This window comes from Pan paniscus, chromosome 7, assembly GCF_029289425.2.
Source record: "Pan paniscus chromosome 7, NHGRI_mPanPan1-v2.0_pri, whole genome shotgun sequence".
Taxonomy (NCBI): Eukaryota; Metazoa; Chordata; class Mammalia; order Primates; family Hominidae; genus Pan; species Pan paniscus.
Window position 1 is genome coordinate 145,114,555 of NC_073256.2, and position 18,336 is coordinate 145,132,890.

Sequence of the window (18,336 nt, forward strand, 5' to 3'; positions counted from 1 at the left end):
CAAAGAAAAGGGCTTTGGGTTTTTTTGTGTTTTTTGGCTTTTTATTTATTTATTTATTTATTTTGTACAGATGAGGTCTCACTTTGTTGCCCAGATTGGTCTCAAAGAATGGTGCTTTGGATTAGATCTTATTGTGATGAAAAATTAAAAAAAATTTAAAAATTTTTAATTTAAAAAGAATACTGCTTTTTTTTTTTTTTTTTAACAGGGTCTCTCTCTATAGCCCTCTCTATAGAGTGTACAGTGGCACAATCTCAGCCCACTGCAACCTCTGCCTCCCAGGTTCAAGCGATCTTCCCACCTCAGCCTCCTGAATAGTTAGGACTACAGGCATGTGCCACCACGCCTGGTTAATCTTTTGTAGAGATGGCGTTTCGCCATGTTGCCCAGGCTGGTCTTGAACTCCTGAGCTCAAGCGATCTGCCCACCTCAGCCTCCCAGAGTGCAGGGATTACAGGTGTGAACCACCATGCCCAGCCAGAACACTGTTAACCTTAACATCAACAGGCAGCTACCATTTTCGAGTGCCTGCAATGTCATTTAACCTTCAGGACAGCTCTGGGAGACAGCTATAGTTGTTGCCATTTTCTGCAGATTGAGAAACTGAGGCTCAGTTAAGTGACGTAATTCTAAGGCACCACACCCAGTCAAGCGCAGTGACAGAATTCGAACTCTGGCTTGTAGAGATTCACAGGACTGCCAAGGCTTACGCTAACCCATTTCTTCTCCTGTGCACCATCATTGCCTCATTCTCTGCCCTCATTTTCTTTACTTATTTTTATTTATTTTTTTTATTTTTTGAGATGGAGCTTCACTTTTGTTGCCCAGGCTGGAGTGCAATGGCACGATCTCGGCTCACTGCAACCTCCACCTCCCGGGTTCAAGAGATTCTCCTGCCTCAGCCTCCTGAGTAGCTGGGATTACAGACATGCACCACCACGCCCAGCTAATTTTGTATTTTTAGTAGAGACGGGGTTTCTCCATGTTGGTCAGGCTGGTCTCGAATTCCCCACCTCAGGTGATCCACCCGCCTCGGCCTCCCAAAGTGCTGTGATTGCAGGCGTGAGCCACCGTGCCCAGCCGCTCTGCCCTCATTTTCTCCCCAAAACCAAAGTCTACTTTACAAGCACAGATATTACTAACTTGTCTTACGAAACTTTCCAGAAGAAAGAGAAAGAATATATGTTTTAGCAAGCCCCTTGGAGGACAAGGATTTGTCCATTTTTCTGTATCCACTGTCTCGATACTCATGGTGCCTTTTACCCCTTGGCATTATGCCCCAGGAAAGTGGCAAAAGTAAGAGGTAACCTCTCCTTCCTTCCTTATTTCCCTAAGGAAATTTGCTCTGGTCACCAGCAGCAGAGAAATAGAAAGCGCCGGGCACCTGGCTCGACTGGGGCAGTGACAGGGCAGAGGCGGCCCAGGTTATGATATCAAAAGGTTTCTGGTGCTGAATCTCATGACTACTATTCACCGTGTGAGTTTAAGCAAGTTCCTGCAACACCTCAATTTTCCCCATCTGTTAAATGGAATTTTAACCTACACCTCCTAGGATTACTATGGAGATTTAAGGAGGCAATGCAGTGGGGCTTTCTAACCTTTTTAACTCACTGAGATACATTTCCCGTATCGTCCAAGTGCAGACACACACACACACACACACACACACACACACAGAGAGAGAGAGAGAAAAGAATACTTCATCTGCAACACACTTTGATATTTTCTGTGCCAGCCCATTTTGTGAAATTGCTCATCATGATTCATTAAATTCATTTCTTATTTACTATTTTTCAATTTTTATACATGCAGGGGGCTCAAGTGAGGATTTCTTTCATGTATACATTGCATAGTCGTCAAGTCTGGTCATTAAATGTATTCATTATCCAAATAGTGAACATTGTTAAATTGATTTCATGATCCACTAAGGGGTCATCATTTGCCATTTTAAAACTCTGACAGTATGAGCTTCTCCCTAGCCCAGTTCCTGTTACCATCTTCCCATTCTTCCCTTCCTTCTTCAATTCAGATAGGATTTTCCTCCAGAGGGATTATAAAGTTGCGAGGAAAGCACCTGCAGGGGGTGCTGTTCCACACTGTTGTTGAAGTGTGGTTTGGTTTTTATTTCGTTGCATTTGCTTTTCAGTCAATAAGGGCAATTCATCTGGAATGACTCCCATCCTCGTCACCCTTGCTCCAACAATGTCGGGGCCCAGCTCATCAACAAGGACACCTGAACAGAGCCCTACCCGTCGATAGAACCGAAGCAAGGGCAAGGAAGAGTTCTCAACTCTTCTCTCTATATGCGATTAAAACTGGGTTAGGCTAGGTGTGCCCTCAGCTCAGAAGCTCTCTCTAATAGCATTCCTTCACTAAGCATTTACAGAGTGCCTACCACGTGCCAGGCATTGTGCTGGGCTCTGGAGACCACCTACTCTGTGAATGGCACCTTGAGGCTTGATGGGTGAGAATGCGAGTAAAACGCAATCCATACTGACCCCAGAAGCTTCTCCTCAAGGAATCAGACATTAAAAAGCACAAAAACTATAAAGTTGATTTTTTTTTTTTTGAGACAGAGTCTTGCTCTGTCACCCAGGCTGGAGTGCTGTGGCACCATCTGGGCTCATGACAACCTCCACCACCCAGGTTCGAGCAATTCTCCTGCCTCAGCCTCTCGAGTAGCTGGGATCACAGGCATGCGCCACCATGCCCTGCTAATTTTTGTCATTTTTAGTAGAGACAGGGTTTCACCATCTTGGCCAGACTGGTCTTGAACTTCTGACCTCAGGTGATCTGCCCGCCTCAGGCTCCCAAAGTGATGGGATTACAGGCATGAGCCGCCGCATCTCTGGCCAAAACTTGAATTTTGTTTGTTTTGAGACAGGATCTCACTCTGTCATCCAGGCTGGAGCACAGTGACACAATCTTGGCTCACTGCAGCCTCAACAGCCATGGCTCAAGCAATCTTCCTCCTCCACCTCAGTTTTCCAAGTAGCTAGGATTACAAGCATGAGGCACTGCACCCAGCTAATTTTTTTTTTTAATTTTTTTGTAGAGACAGGGTCTTACTATGTTGCTCAGGCTGGTCTCAAACTCCTGGGCTCAAGCGATCTGCCGGCCTTGGCCTCCCGAAATGCTGGGATTACAGGTACGAGCCACCACGCCTGGCCAAACTTGTATTTTCTAACACAGAAGAATGAGGGGATGGTTTAAACTCTCAAGGGAAGGGGAAAGGATCATGAAAAGCTCCTACAGGAAGATGCTTGAGTTGGATTACTAAGACATATGAGCAGAGATGGCAGGCTGGCAGCCTGAGGGCCACCTCTGCCCATAGACATGCTTTGCTTCTCCATATCATTTTTTTTTCCAACACACTGCTGCTGGCTTGAAATCTCCATATAATTCTCACAATAAGTTGTTAACATTTTAAAACCTGGATTTCCACCTTCCCTGAAAAACTGGAAGCATTTCCACCCATGGGCCCATATTTCAGGGTAACCACCAGAGCAGGTGCCAAATGGGAGCCACCAGACCTACACAGGCAAATGCTCTCCAGTTTACCAGTCTCCACCACTCCCTATTGTAGTCTTCGTTCACATTTCCTGCCAAACCTCTGTAAGCATCTGAGTTGGCAACCCTTGATGTGTTAGCGGAAAATGTAGATCAGAAGTTAGAAAGAGTTTCTAAACCTGGGTGTTGATTTACGCTTTATGCTTTGAAGGAAAACAGTTTTTCCAATGCCCAGATCCACTCACCAAGACAAAAAAAAAAAAAAAAAAAAAGCAAGCTGTAGATTTCAGTAGCAGCCTTGTCTAGCCAGCAATAAAAGTGCCCTGGGTTTCCAGGACCACACCCCAGGGATTAGCCCTGGGGCATCATATGAATTCAGTGAAAGGAGGGAAATCCTAACATAAAGCGTTGATTCGTATTAAATAGGAACAATGCCTAATTCTGCCTTCCTGAACTTCCAGAATTTTGCTTTTTCTGAATAGAGTGATCTGCAAAACAGCATACACTTGGAATAGTAAGTCGTGCAAGAGTTGGAGACAGGAAAGGGGTGGGTTTGGAATTGTCTCCAAACATTAGATAATCTCTTTGTGATTCTAAACCTCAACTTGACAAGCTTGTATTAGTCCACAATTTTTCACACTTGATGAAGTGATAAAGGACATCAATTTCATGGAACTCACTATGAAACACCATGAAATATTGATACATTTAACTTAAAACAGCTCAATACATAACTTTCTGCTAAATCTGGAACTCACATTAACAATTGCTAACATTTGCTGAGTGTGGACCAGACAGCAGGCTCTGTGCTGAGTGCCTTATCTCACTTAATTCCTGTAACACCTTCAATAAGATAGGTGCTGCAATTATAGTAATCCCATTTTACAGATGAGAAAAGTGAGATTCAGAGAGGTCATGTGACTTGACAGATTTATCAGGTGATCACGACAGAGTAGTTCTCCAACCAAGCTGATTCAGCAACCTGTCCTCATATTCTAGATTCTTGTGTAGCCAAAAAGTTATTGAGAAAGTCTGCCCATTGACTTCATTCTCTTACCCAGTGTAGAGTCAGCATACATTCATTCACATTAACTATGGGCCAGACTTGATTCCTGGCCTTGGGACTTTTTTTTTTTTTTTTTTTGGCAGGGGCTGATAACATTCTATTTTATTTATTTATTTATTTCTCTCTCTTTTCTTTTAATTATACTTTAAGCTCTGGGATACATGTGCAGAACATGCAGGTTTGTTACATAGGTATACACGTGCCATGGTGGTTTGCTGCACCCATCAACCCATCATCTACATTAGATATTTCTTCTAACGCTACCCCTCCTCTAGACCCCCGGGACATTTATAATCTCATGAAGAAGAGAAAAAGGAGGCCTTTCTCTGATAGCTAGAAAACCACAGTTAGTCTATTTTAGCCGGAGACCCTGGAATCCACCCTGAGAACAAAGGTTTATGTTTCAGAACAGCTTAATTAGATGTTTTCCAGAACTTTTTCTGGCTCCATACTTTTATGATTCTGTAAGATGATCATGGGAAAAGGAAGAGTCCACAGAGAAAATGGGGCTTGAACTTGGGCCGGGAGGAAAGGTGGTTCCTAGATAAATCAAGAAGAGAAGAGACAGTAAGTCTGGGGAACTGCCTGAACCAAAGTGCTGAGGTGGAAACTTGTGTGTCACTCAGAGTGGCTGTAAATAGACCTGTTTCTCTGAAGTGCAGAGTTGGTAAGAAATAGGGTAAGATAAGGAGGAGGCCAGATGCATGAGGGCTTGGAATTCCAAGCTCATAATGGAAAACCTCATTTTGGACCATGGGGGTCAACTGAAGAATTTTAAATGAAGAGGAAAATTAATCAGTGTGCAAGGTTAAATGGAGTGGCAGAGACTAGGAGCTATTAGGAATCTACTGCAAGATGATTCTAACAGCCATAGGTAGTGGGTAAAAGAGGAAAGTGAGCCAATAAGGGAAACAGAAGAACAAGTTGAATATGTGGGAATATAATCAGGAGAATGTGGAGTGAACCCAGAGATTCTCAGCCTCAGCACTGGTGACATTTTGAGCCCCACTCTCTGTCGTGGGAGCTGTCCTGTGCAATGTAGGACATTTGGCAGCATCCTTGGCCTCTACCCACTAAAAATGCCAAGTAGTAAGGCCCCATCCCTTAGTGACAACCCAAAATGTCTCCAGACATTGCCAATTGCCTCTGGTTGAGACCCACTGATTTATGGAAATCAAAAGAATAATCATTTCCAAAAGCCTGACAGCAAACAGCAAAGTCCAAAAATAAAATGAGAACAAGGCCATTGGCTTTGGTGGTTGGAGGTCATGAGATACCTTCAGGAAAGCACCTTCTATAATATCAAGTCCATGTAGAAGACGTTACAGAGGAAACAAACAATATAAAAGTGAAAACAACCAAGGGTGAGCTACTCTCAGAAAGTATGCCTTTGAAAAGAAAGTCAGAAGCCATAGCTTGGGATCTCTGCAGATCCCTAAAAGAATAGATTCCTATTCTACTGACTTTCTATGAAGATCAAATTGTAAAAAGCAAAAGTTTCTCTCCAAGGGTTTCCTTTGCAGTGACCTGTATGTCCAACCACGCAAGGGCCCACTGTGGGGACATATGTTGTCCAAAAGGACCATAGCAGAGACAGGCTAGTGAGCCAAAGTGTGGAAACTTTTGAGACTGGCTTGAGCTTGGCACTTATAGAACAATAAACCAAGCCTTTGAAGGGGTTCAACAAAGGAACCATTTGTCCACTCTAGTAGCTACAAAGTAAGGCAGGGTTGCAGCAAAGAACAAAAAAATAAAAGAAGGCCAAGCTGGAGGTATGACCAGAGTTTACTAGGTCCATTCTGAGACCTTCTGCTAGGGTCTGAGATCTAGAAGACAGTGAATAAGGAAACAAACCCAAAACTCAATGCAACACAGGATATGGAAGCTCTCAGGCCTGACATTAAAAGCATCTACTATTTTTTTTCTCAGCTACTTCAATGAATGCAGTATACTAAAAGCCAGGAGGGGAAGGGACAACACTAAGCAAAAAACATGCATTTTTTAAAATGCACAGATTTTCTTCACTGCCGTTTTTGTTATCATTCCTATGAATTAGTGATGCCGAATTTCATTTTCTCATCCGCTGAAGAGCTTTCCTGTGTTCCTCTCATTGGAACACATGGTTGGCATTAAAATGCTTGTGAGAACTTCTCTTCCTTTAACATTCCCTGGCTAGCTTGGTTTTTAATCTAACAGCCCTTCTTTCAAAATGATCTTTCCACTGGAGATAGATATTTATCATTCTCTTCCTTCACCTCATCTCTTGACAGGCCGCACGTGACTTGAAGGAATTTTTAAAATAACAGCTCAGCCACCCTGAGGGGCTTCAGTCTCACCCCTAAGTTCGCTGGCTTTTTCTTCACCATGTCCAGTTGCTTTCCATCTTATTAACTGCTCTTTTCACTAGAGGACCAACTCAGTAGGAAATTTTTTGAGAGGTGGAGAAAGAGATGTTCAAAGAAGGTGTTGGGGTCGGGGGAAACTGGTTTTATTTTATACAAGTCACACATTCTGAATCTTCCCTTTTGTGTCTCTGGGGAGAAAGGAGAAAGTTTGATCAAATTGCTCATTATTTCTGCACTTCTTTCTTTTTTCCTAAGTATAAAAATATATGACTACTACTGTGAGACTATGTGATTGTGAGAATGAACGATTCTTTTTTTTTTTTTTTTTTTTTTTTTGAGACGGAGTCTCGCACTGTCACCCAGGCTGGAGTGCAGTGGCACGATCTTGGCTCACTGCAACATCTGCCTCCCGGGTTCAAGCAATTCTCCTGCCTCAGACTCCTGAGTAGCTGGGACTACAGGTGCGCTCCACCACCCCCAGCTAATTTTCGTATTTTTAGTGGAGACGGGGTTTCACCATGTTGGTCAGGCTGGTCTCGAACTCCTGACCTCATGATCCTCCCACCTCGGCCTCACAAAGTGCTAGGATTACAGGCACGAGCCACCGCGCATGGCCAAGAATGAATGATTATTTGTGCCTTCCTATGTGAAAAAAAAAATGTTTCCTCTAGCTACACACTATTCTGTTCTGTGAGGCCGCCCCATCAGACTGTTGATCTAGAGTCCCAACCCCGGCCCTCCAGGAGACCTGCCTGTTCTTAGAAGCCCAACCCACTCAGCAGCAGCTCCAAATAACAGGGGGAGCCAACAAAAAAGAGTGCTGTTAGAGCAACAAGCAAGGGGCAATTAGTCAGAAGGCAACTTCCATGGTCTTCCAAAAAAAAATTGAGGTGAAAGACCAAAGATGTCCCTAAAATGTCTTCCTAAAAGATAAACTTCATCAACTACCTCTGACTGGTCAGGATTAAGAACCACTTTCAGGCCAGGTGTCATGGTTCACGCCTGTAACTCCATCTACTCCGGAGGCTGAGGCAGGACAATTGCTTCAGGCCGGAGGATTGCTTGAGGCCAGGAGCTGGAGACCAAGCCTGAGCAACACAGTGAGACCTCATCTCCACCAAAAATGTACCTCTATTAAAAAAAAAAAAAGAAGAAGAAGAAGGAGAGGAGGCTGGGTATGGTGGCTAATGCCTTTGTAATCCCAGAACTTTGGAAGGCTGAGGCAGGAGAATCACTTAGGCTGAGGCAGGAGAATCACCAGAGTCTAGGAGTTTGAGACCAGCCTGGGCAACATAGTGAGACCCCCATCTCTACAAAAAAAAAAATTCAAAAATTAGCCAAGCGTGGTGTTTGTGCCTGTAGACCCAACTACTCAGGAGGCTCAGGTAGGAGGATCACCTGAGTCCAGGGAGGTCGAGGCTGCAGTGAGTCATGATTATTCCACTGCCTTCCAGCCTAGACTACAGGGTGAGACCCTGTCTTAAAAAAAAAATTAAAGAAGAAGAAACTCTCTTTTCTTTTCTTTCTTTCTTCTTCTTCTTTTCTTTTTTTTTTTTTCTTTTTTTTTTTTTAGAGATGGCACGTCACCACATTGCCCAGGCTGTTGTCGAACTCCTGGCCTCAAACGATGCTCCCACTTGAGCCTCCCAAAGTGCTGGGACTACAAGCATAAGCCACCACACACGGCCTTTTCCTTTCTTTTTCTATTTCTCAATGGATTTTTCCAATGGACACGTATCACTTTGGTAGTTATATATGATACTAGTTGTAATCTCAGCCATTTTTCAATCCAGCAAATGTCTATTCTAAGTCAAATATGTCTCAAAAATTACTAAAAGAAAATCAGTTATGTCCTTTAACCTGGCTGAGGTCTGGCTTTGTTTTCTCTCATGTAAAAATGGAGATGGCACAAAACAACTCCAAGCTGTTACTTGAAAGTAACACCTCAGGTGATGTCACCAGCCTGAGGGAGAGTGAGGTTAAGTTCTGAACCCACAGGCATTATATCTGCCTGGGGTTCACATGCCCTACACTGGACTGGCATAATTTGAGAGTCAGATCCGAAGATGTGGTATATCCGCCATCTTTAGCAACTTTCAAAAACTACCCTATGAGGTCAAGCTGGACCTACTTTTGGTTTTGTGATTGTTGTTTGTTTGTTGTTGAGGGTTTTCTTTGAGGGGCGGGGAGTGCATGCCCCTGTGGAGAGCACTCATTTAGCTTCAATTAGAGTAATGCCAAAAGTGCCAGATTCCTGGGAAATCAGCCTACAAGGCTCCTGCGGGAAGGACCCTCCACTGCCAGAAGTCCTTAGGGCATCTAAGGATCAGACACCGTCAGGGATCAGACACCGTCAGGGATTCTTTGCCCCTTAAAAACCTACTTGACTAGGGACACGTGCCAGGTAAATTTCCTTCACATTTACTTCAACCTTATTGCATACTCATTTTAGTATTAAAACCTTTAATAAAATGCTCCTATTCCTTCACACTTTTTTTCTATGAGATCTCAAATACCCCTTCTTGCTATTAAAAAAAATCACTTATTATTCACCAGCCCAATATTTTAAAAGTAAAAATAATAAGCCAAGGCCAGGAGCGGTGACTCGCACTTGTATTCCCAGCAGTTTCAGAGGCAAAGGCCGAAGGATCGCTTTAACCGAGGAGTTTGAGACCAGCCTGGGCAACATGACCAGACTGCCTCTCTACAAAAAGTTTAAAAAATTAACCGGGTGTGGTGGTGCACTGCACTCCCAGCTACTGGGCTGGGGTATCAGGCTGAGGTAGGAGGTTTGCTTTGAGCCCGGGAGATCGAGGCTGCAGTGAGCTTTGATTGTGCCACTGCACTCCAGCCTGGGTGACAGAAGGAGACCCTGTCTCAAAAATAATAAGAAGAATAATTAATAATAATAGGCCAAACCAAATACCCATCACCTTCTGCTGTGCCTTCCCTTTCCCCAATAAATCCAGTGTCTTGCTTTCAAATTTTGTGGTTAAAAAAGATGATGAGTTTCTAAGACGTGGGGGCTAAACCTTGTTTGGCTGTTTTAGGGTTTGTTGGAATTTTTTTTTGTCTATGTACTTGTGAATTATTTCACGTTTGCCATTACCGGTTCTCCATAGGGTGATGTTCATTAGCAGTGGTGATAGGTTAATTTTCACCATCTCTTATGCGGTTGAATAGTCACCTCTGAACCACTTTTTCCTCCAGTAACTCCTCTTTCTTCGGACCTTCTGCAGCCAACCTGAAAGAATAACAAGGAGGTGGCTGGAAACTTGTTTTAAGGAACCGCCTGTCCTTCCCCCGCTGGAAACCTTGCACCTCGGACGCTCCTGCTCCTGCCCCCACCTGACCCCCTCGTTGACATCCAGGCGCGGTGATCTCTGCTGCCAGTAGAGGGCACACTTACTTTACTTTCGCAAAACTGAACCCGGGTGCAACCCAGAGAGGGGGCGGAGGGAAAGACGCTTTGCAGCAAAATCCAGCATAGCGATTGGTTGCTCCCCGCGTTTGCGGCAAAGGCCTGGAGGCAGGAGTAATTTGCAATCCTTAAAGCTGAATTGTGCAGTGCATCGGATTTGGAAGCTACTATATTCACTTAACACTTGAACGCTGAGCTGCAAACTCAACGGGTAATAACCCATCTTGAACAGCGTACATGCTATACACGCACCCCTTTCCCCCGAATTGTTTTCTCTTTTGGAGGTGGTGGAGGGAGAGAAAAGTTTACTTAAAATGCCTTTGGGTGAGGGACCAAGGATGAGAAGAATGTTTTTTGTTTTTCATGCCGTGGAATAACACAAAATAAAAAATCCCGAGGGAATATACATTATATATTAAATATAGGTCATTTCAGGGAGCAAACAAATCATGTGTGGGGCTGGGCAACTAGCTAAGTCGAAGCGTAAATAAAATGTGAATACACGTTTGCGGGTTACATACAGTGCACTTTCACTAGTATTCAGAAAAAATTGTGAGTCAGTGAACTAGGAAATTAATGCCTGGAAGGCAGCCAAATTTTAATTAGCTCAAGACCCCCCCCCCAAAAAAAGGCACGGAAGTAATACTCCTCTCCTCTTCTTTGATCAGAATCGATGCATTTTTTGTGCATGACCGCATTTCCAATAATAAAAGGGGAAAGAGGACCTGGAAAGGAATTAAACGTCCGGTTTGTCCGGGGAGGAAAGAGTTAACGGTTTTTTTCACAAGGGTCTCTGCTGACTCCCCCGGCTCGGTCCACAAGCTCTCCACTTGCCCCTTTTAGGAAGTCCGGTCCCGCGGTTCGGGTACCCCCTGCCCCTCCCATATTCTCCCGTCTAGCACCTTTGATTTCTCCCAAACCCGGCAGCCCGAGACTGTTGCAAATCGGCGCCACAGGGCGCAAAGGGGATTTGTCTCTTCTGAAACCTGGCTGAGAAATTGGGAACTCCGTGTGAGAGGCGCGGGGGTGGGACGGTGGGGTACAGACTGGCAGAGAGCAGGCAACCTCCCTCTCGCCCTAGTCCAGCTCTGGAACAGGCAGACACATCTCAGGGCTAAACAGACGCCTCCCGCACGGGGCCCCACGGAAGCCTGAGCAGGCGGGGCAGGAGGGGCGGTATCTGCTGCTTTGGCAGCAAATTGGGGGACTCAGTCTGGGTGGAAGGTATCCAATCCAGATAGCTGTGCATACATAATGCATAATACATGACTCCCCCCAACAAATGCAATGGGAGTTTATTCATAACGCGCTCTCCAAGTATACGTGGCAATGCGTTGCTGGGTTATTTTAATCATTCTAGGCATCGTTTTCCTCCTTATGCCTCTATCATTCCTCCCTATCTACACTAACATCCCACGCTCTGAACGCGCGCCCATTAATACCCTTCTTTCCTCCACTCTCCCTGGGACTCTTGATCAAAGCGCGGCCCTTTCCCCAGCCTTAGCGAGGCGCCCTGCAGCCTGGTACGCGCGTGGCGTGGCGGTGGGCGTGCAGTGCGTTCTCGGTGTGGAGGGCAGCTGTTCCGCCTGCGATGATTTACACTCACAGGACAAGGATGCGGTTTGTCAAACAGTACTGCTACGGAGGAGCAGCAGAGAAAGGGAGAGGGTTTGAGAGGGAGCAAAAGAAAATGGTAGGCGCGCGTAGTTAATTCATGCGGCTCTCTTACTCTGTTTACATCCTAGAGCTAGAGTGCTCGGCTGCCCGGCTGAGTCTCCTCCCCACCTTCCCCACCCTCCCCACCCTCCCCATAAGCGCCCCTCCCGGGTTCCCAAAGCAGAGGGCGTGGGGGAAAAGAAAAAAGATCCTCTCTCGCTAATCTCCGCCCACCGGCCCTTTATAATGCGAGGGTCTGGGCGGCTGAGGACCCCCGAGCTGTGCTGCTCGCGGCCGCCACCGCCGGGCCCCGGCCGTCCCTGGCTCCCCTCCTGCCTCGAGAAGGGCAGGGCTTCTCAGAGGCTTGGCGGGAAAAAGAACGGAGGGAGGGATCGCGCTGAGTATAAAAGCCGGTTTTCGGGGCTTTATCTAACTCGCTGTAGTAATTCCAGCGAGAGGCAGAGGGAGCGAGCGGGCGGCCGGCTAGGGTGGAAGAGCCGGGCGAGCAGAGCTGCGCTGCGGGCGTCCTGGGAAGGGAGATCCGGAGCGAATAGGGGGCTTCGCCTCTGGCCCAGCCCTCCCGCTGATCCCCCAGCCAGCGGTCCGCAACCCTTGCCGCATCCACGAAACTTCGCCCATAGCAGCGGGCGGGCACTTTGCACTGGAACTTACAACACCCGAGCAAGGACGCGACTCTCCCGACGCGGGGAGGCTATTCTGCCCATTTGGGGACACTTCCCCGCCGCTGCCAGGACCCGCTTCTCTGAAAGGCTCTCCTTGCAGCTGCTTAGACGCTGGATTTTTTTCGGATAGTGGAAAACCAGGTAAGCACCGAAGTCCACTTGCCTTTTAATTTATTTTTTTATCACTTTAATGCTGAGATGAGTCGAATGCCGAAATAGGGTGTCTTTTCTCCCATTCCTGCGCTATTGACACTTTTCTCAGAGTAGTTATGGTAACTGGGGCTGGGGTAGGGGGTAATCCAGAACTGGATCGGGGTAAAGTGACTTGTCAAGATGGGAGAGGAGAAGGCAGAGGGAAAACGGGAATGGTTTTTAAGACTAGCCTTTCGAGATTTCTGCCTTATGAATATATTCACGCTGACTCCCGGCCGGTCGGACATTCCTGCTTTATTGTGTTAATTGCTGTCTGGGTTTTGGGGGGCTGGGGGTTGCTTTGCGGTGGGCAGAAAGCCCCTTGCATCCTGAGCTCCTTGGAGTAGGGACCGCATATCGCCTGTGTGAGCCAGAGAGCTCCGCAGCCGCTGACTTGTCCCCGTCTCCGCGAGGGCATTTAAATTTCGGCTCACCGCATTTCTGACAGCCGGAGACGGACACTGCGGCGCGTTCCGCCCGCCTGTCCCCGCGGCGATTCCAACCCGCCCTGATCCTTTTAAGAAGTTGGCATTTGGCTTTTTAAAAAGCAATAATACAATTTAAAACCTGGGTCTCTAGAGGTGTTAGGATGCGGTGTTGGGTAGGCGCAGGCAGGGGAAAAGGGAGGCGAGGATGTGTCCGATTCTCCTGGAATCGTTGACTTGGAAAAACCAGGGCGAATCTCCGCACCCAGCCCTGACTCCCCTGCCGCGGCCGCCCTCGGGTGTCCTCGCGCCCGAGATGCGGAGGAACTGCGAGGAGCGGGGCTCTGGGCGGTTCCAGAACAGCTGCTACCCTTGGTGGGGTGGCTCCGGGGGAGGTATCGCAGCGGGGTCTCTGGCGCAGTTGCATCGCCGTATTGAGTGCGAAGGGAGGTGCCCCTATTATTATTTGACACCCCCCTTGTATTTATGGAGGGGTGTTAAAGCCCGCGGCTGAGCTCGCCACTCCAGCCGGCGAGAGAAAGAAGAAAAGCCGGCAAAAGGAGTGTTGGGCGGGGGCGGTACTGGGGGTGGGGACGGGGGCGGTGGAGAGGGGAGGTTGGGAGGGGCTGCCGTGCCGGCGGGGGTAGGAGAGCGGCTAGGGCGCGAGTGGGAACAGCCGCAGCGGAGGGGCCCCGGCGCGGGAGCGGGGTTCACGCAGCCGCTAGCGCCCAGGCGCCTCTCGCCTTCTCCTTCAGGTGGCGCAAAACTTTGTGCCTTGGATTTTGGCAAATTGTATTCCTCACCGCCACCTCCCGCGGCTTCTTAAGGGCGCCAAGGCCGATTTCGATTCCTCTGCCGCTGCAGGGCCGACTCCCGGGCTTTGCGCTCCGGGCTCCCGGGGGAGCGGGGGCTCGGCGGGCACCAAGCCGCTGGTTCACTAAGTGCGTCTCCGAGATAGTAGGGGACTGTCCAAAGGGGGTGAAAGGGTGCTCCCTTTATTCCCCCACCAAGACCACCCAGCCGCTTTAGGGGATAGCTCTTCAAGGGGAGAGGTTCGGGACTGTGGCGCGCACTGCGCGCTGCGCCAGGTTTCCGCACCAAGACCCCTTTAACTCAAGACTGCCTTCCGCTTTGTGTGTCCCCCTCCAGCAGCCTCCCGCGACGATGCCCCTCAACGTTAGCTTCACCAACAGGAACTATGACCTCGACTACGACTCGGTGCAGCCGTATTTCTACTGCGACGAGGAGGAGAACTTCTACCAGCAGCAGCAGCAGAGCGAGCTGCAGCCCCCGGCGCCCAGCGAGGATATCTGGAAGAAATTCGAGCTGCTGCCCACCCCGCCCCTGTCCCCTAGCCGCCGCTCCGGGCTCTGCTCGCCCTCCTACGTTGCGGTCACGCCCTTCTCCCTTCGGGGAGACAACGACGGCGGTGGCGGGAGCTTCTCCACGGCCGACCAGCTGGAGATGGTGACCGAGCTGCTGGGAGGAGACATGGTGAACCAGAGTTTCATCTGCGACCCGGACGACGAGACCTTCATCAAAAACATCATCATCCAGGACTGTATGTGGAGCGGCTTCTCGGCCGCCGCCAAGCTCGTCTCAGAGAAGCTGGCCTCCTACCAGGCTGCGCGCAAAGACAGCGGCAGCCCGAACCCCGCCCGCGGCCACAGCGTCTGCTCCACCTCCAGCTTGTACCTGCAGGATCTGAGCGCCGCCGCCTCAGAGTGCATCGACCCCTCGGTGGTCTTCCCCTACCCTCTCAACGACGGCAGCTCGCCCAAGTCCTGCCCCTCGCAAGACTCCAGCGCCTTCTCTCCGTCCTCGGATTCTCTGCTCTCCTCGACGGAGTCCTCCCCGCAGGGCAGCCCCGAGCCCCTGGTGCTCCATGAGGAGACACCGCCCACCACCAGCAGCGACTCTGGTAAGCGAAGCCCGCCCAGGCCTGTCAAAAGTGGGCGGCTGGATATCTTTCCCATTTTCATTGGCAGCTTATTTAACAGGCCACTCTTATTAGGAAGGAGAGATAGCAGATCTGGAGAGATTTGGGAGCTCATCACCTCTGAAACCTTGGGCTTTAGCGTTTCCTCCCATCCCTTCCCCTTAGACCGCCCTCGTTTGCAGCCCCCCTCCCCGTTTGTCTCCCACCCCTCAGGAATTTCATTTAGGTTTTTAAACCTTCTGGCTTATCTTACAACTCAATCCACTTCTTACCTCCCGTTAACATTTTAATTGCCCTGGGGCGGGGTGGCAGGGAGTGTATGAATGAGGATAAGAGAGGATTGATCTCTGAGAGAGTGAATGAATTGCTTCCCTCTTAACTTCCGAGAAGTGGTGGGATTTAATGAACTATCTACAAAAATGAGGGGCTGTGTTTAGAGGATAGGCAGGGCCTGCCTGAGTGCGGGAGCCAGTGAACTGCCTCAAGAGTGGGTGGGCTGAGGAGCTGGGATCTTCTCAGCCTATTTTGAACACTGAAAAGCAAATCCTTGCCAAAGTTGGACTTTTTTTTTCTTTTTTTCCTTCCCCCGCCCTCTTGGACTTTTGGCAAAACTGCAATTTTTTTTTTCTTTTTCATTTCCAGTAAAATAGGGAGTTGCTAAAGTCATACCAAGCAATTTGCAGCTATCATTTGCAACACCTGAAGTGTTCTTGGTAAAGTCCCTCAAAAATAGGAGGTGCTTGGGAATGTGCTTTGCTTTGGGTGTGTCCAAAGCCTCATTAAGTCTTAGGTAAGAATTGGCATCAATGTCCTATCCTGGGAAGTTGCACTTTTCTTGTCCATGCCATAACCCAGCTGTCCTTCCCTTTATGAGACTCTTACCTTCATGGTGAGAGGAGTAAGGGTGGCTGGCTAGATTGGTTCTTTTTTTTGTTTTTTCCTTTTTTAAGACGGAGTCTCACTCTGTCACTAGGCTGGAGTGCAGTGGCGCAATCAACCTCCAACCCCCTGGTTCAAGAGATTCCCCTGCCTCAGCCTCCCAGGTAGCTGGGACTACAGGTGCACACCACCATGCCAGGCTAATTTTTGTAATTTTAGTAGAGATGGGGTTTCACCATGTTGGCCAGGATGGTCTCTCCTGACCTCAAGATCCGCCCACCTCGGCCTCCCAAAGTGCTGGGATTACAGGTGTGAGCCAGGGCACCAGGCTTAGATGTGGCTCTTTGGGGAGCTAATTTTGTCCAGAGACCTTTCTAACATATTAATGCCTTGTATTTGTACAGCATTAATCTGGTAATTGATTATTTTAATGTAACCTTGCTAACGGAGTGATTTCTATTTCCTTTCTTAAAGAGGAGGAACAAGAAGATGAGGAAGAAATCGATGTTGTTTCTGTGGAAAAGAGGCAGGCTCCTGGCAAAAGGTCAGAGTCTGGATCACCTTCTGCTGGAGGCCACAGCAAACCTCCTCACAGCCCACTGGTCCTCAAGAGGTGCCACGTCTCCACACATCAGCACAACTACGCAGCGCCTCCCTCCACTCGGAAGGACTATCCTGCTGCCAAGAGGGTCAAGTTGGACAGTGTTAGAGTCCTGAGACAGATCAGCAACAACCGAAAATGCACCAGCCCCAGGTCCTCGGACACCGAGGAGAATGACAAGAGGCGAACACACAACGTCTTGGAGCGCCAGAGGAGGAACGAGCTAAAACGGAGCTTTTTTGCCCTGCGTGACCAGATCCCGGAGTTGGAAAACAATGAAAAGGCCCCCAAGGTAGTTATCCTTAAAAAAGCCACAGCATACATCCTGTCCGTCCAAGCAGAGGAGCAAAAGCTCATTTCTGAGGAGGACTTGTTGCGGAAACGACGAGAACAGTTGAAACACAAACTTGAACAGCTACGGAACTCTTGTGCGTAAGGAAAAGTAAGGAAAACGATTCCTTCTAACAGAACTGTCCTGAGCAATCACCTATGAACTTGTTTCAAATGCATGATCAAATGCAACCTCACAACCTTGGCTGAGTCTTGAGACTGAAAGATTTAGCCATAATGTAAACTGCCTCAAATTGGACTTTGGGCATAAAAGAACTTTTTTATGCTTACCATCTTTTTTTTTTCTTTAACAGATTTGTATTTAAGAATTGTTTTTAAAAAATTTTAAGATCTACACAATGTTTCTCTGTAAATATTGCCATTAAATGTAAATAACTTTAATAAAACGTTTATAGCAGTTACACAGAATTTCAATCCTAGTATATAGTACCTAGTATTATAGGTGCTATAAACCCTAATTTTTTTTATTTAAGTACATTTTGCTTTTTAAAGTTGATTTTTTTCTATTGTTTTTAGAAAAAATAAAATAACTGGCAAATATATCATTGAGCCAAATCTTAAGTTGTGAATGTTTTGTTTCGTTTCTTCCCCCTCCCAACCACCACCATCCCTGTTTGTTTTCATCAATTGCCCCTTCAGAGGGTGGTCTTAAGAAAGGCAAGAGTTTTCCTCTGTTGAAATGGGTCTGGGGGCCTTAAGGTCTTTAAGTTCTTGGAGGTTCTAAGATGCTTCCTGGAGACCATGATAACAGCCAGAGTTGACAGTTAGAAGGAATGGCAGAAGGCCGGTGAGAAGGTGAGAGGTAGGCAAAGGAGATACAAGAGGTCAAAGATAGCAGTTAAGTACACAAAGAGGCATAAGGACTGGGGAGTTGGGAGGAAGGTGAGGAAGAAACTCCTGTTACTTTAGTTAACCAGTGCCAGTCCCCTGCTCACTCCAAACCCAGGAATTCTGCCCAGTGAGACAGTTGATGGGGACAGGGCGGGAACCAGCTTCTGCTGCCTTCACAACCAGGCGCCAGTCCTGTCCATGGGTTATCTCGCAAACCCCAGAGGATCTCTGGGAGGAATGCTACTATTAACCCTATTTCACAAACAAGGAAATAGAAGAGCTCAAAGAGGTTATGTAACTTATCTGTAGCCACACAGATAATACAAAGCAGCAATCTGGACCCATTCTGTTCAAAACACTTAACCCTTCACTATCATGCCTTGGTTCATCTGGGTCTAATGTGCTGAGATCAAGAAGGTTTAGGACCTAATGGACAG

General features: G+C 47.7%; 1 protein-coding gene and 1 long non-coding RNA gene across 4 annotated transcripts in view; one reads left to right on the plus strand and one right to left on the minus strand.

Moving 5' to 3' along the window:
- Positions 1-10,173, minus strand: part of LOC130541778 (uncharacterized) — a 34,132-nt gene extending 23,959 nt beyond the window's left edge. The window contains exon 1 of the long non-coding RNA XR_008955896.1: positions 10,031-10,173. This is a non-coding gene — a long non-coding RNA (uncharacterized LOC130541778). The remainder of the gene's footprint in view (positions 1-10,030) is intronic.
- A 2,510-nt stretch (positions 10,174-12,683) lies between these two features.
- Positions 12,684-17,623, plus strand: MYC (MYC proto-oncogene, bHLH transcription factor). 3 transcript variants are annotated; one of them, XM_003820455.6, is made up of 3 exons: positions 12,684-12,822; positions 14,448-15,219; positions 16,591-17,623. In XM_003820455.6, exons 2-3 carry the CDS (start codon positions 14,463-14,465, stop codon positions 17,151-17,153), a joined length of 1,320 nt encoding a protein of 439 aa, XP_003820503.1. In that variant the 5' UTR covers positions 12,684-12,822; positions 14,448-14,462; the 3' UTR covers positions 17,154-17,623. The 3 variants fall into 3 exon arrangements, with proteins under 3 accessions (XP_003820503.1, XP_014201493.1, XP_054972921.1); XM_014346007.5 differs by having other exon boundaries at positions 12,713-12,822; positions 14,451-15,219; XM_055116946.2 differs by lacking the exon at positions 12,684-12,822 and adding an exon at positions 13,928-14,239.
- The last annotated feature ends 713 nt before the right edge of the window (positions 17,624-18,336 follow it).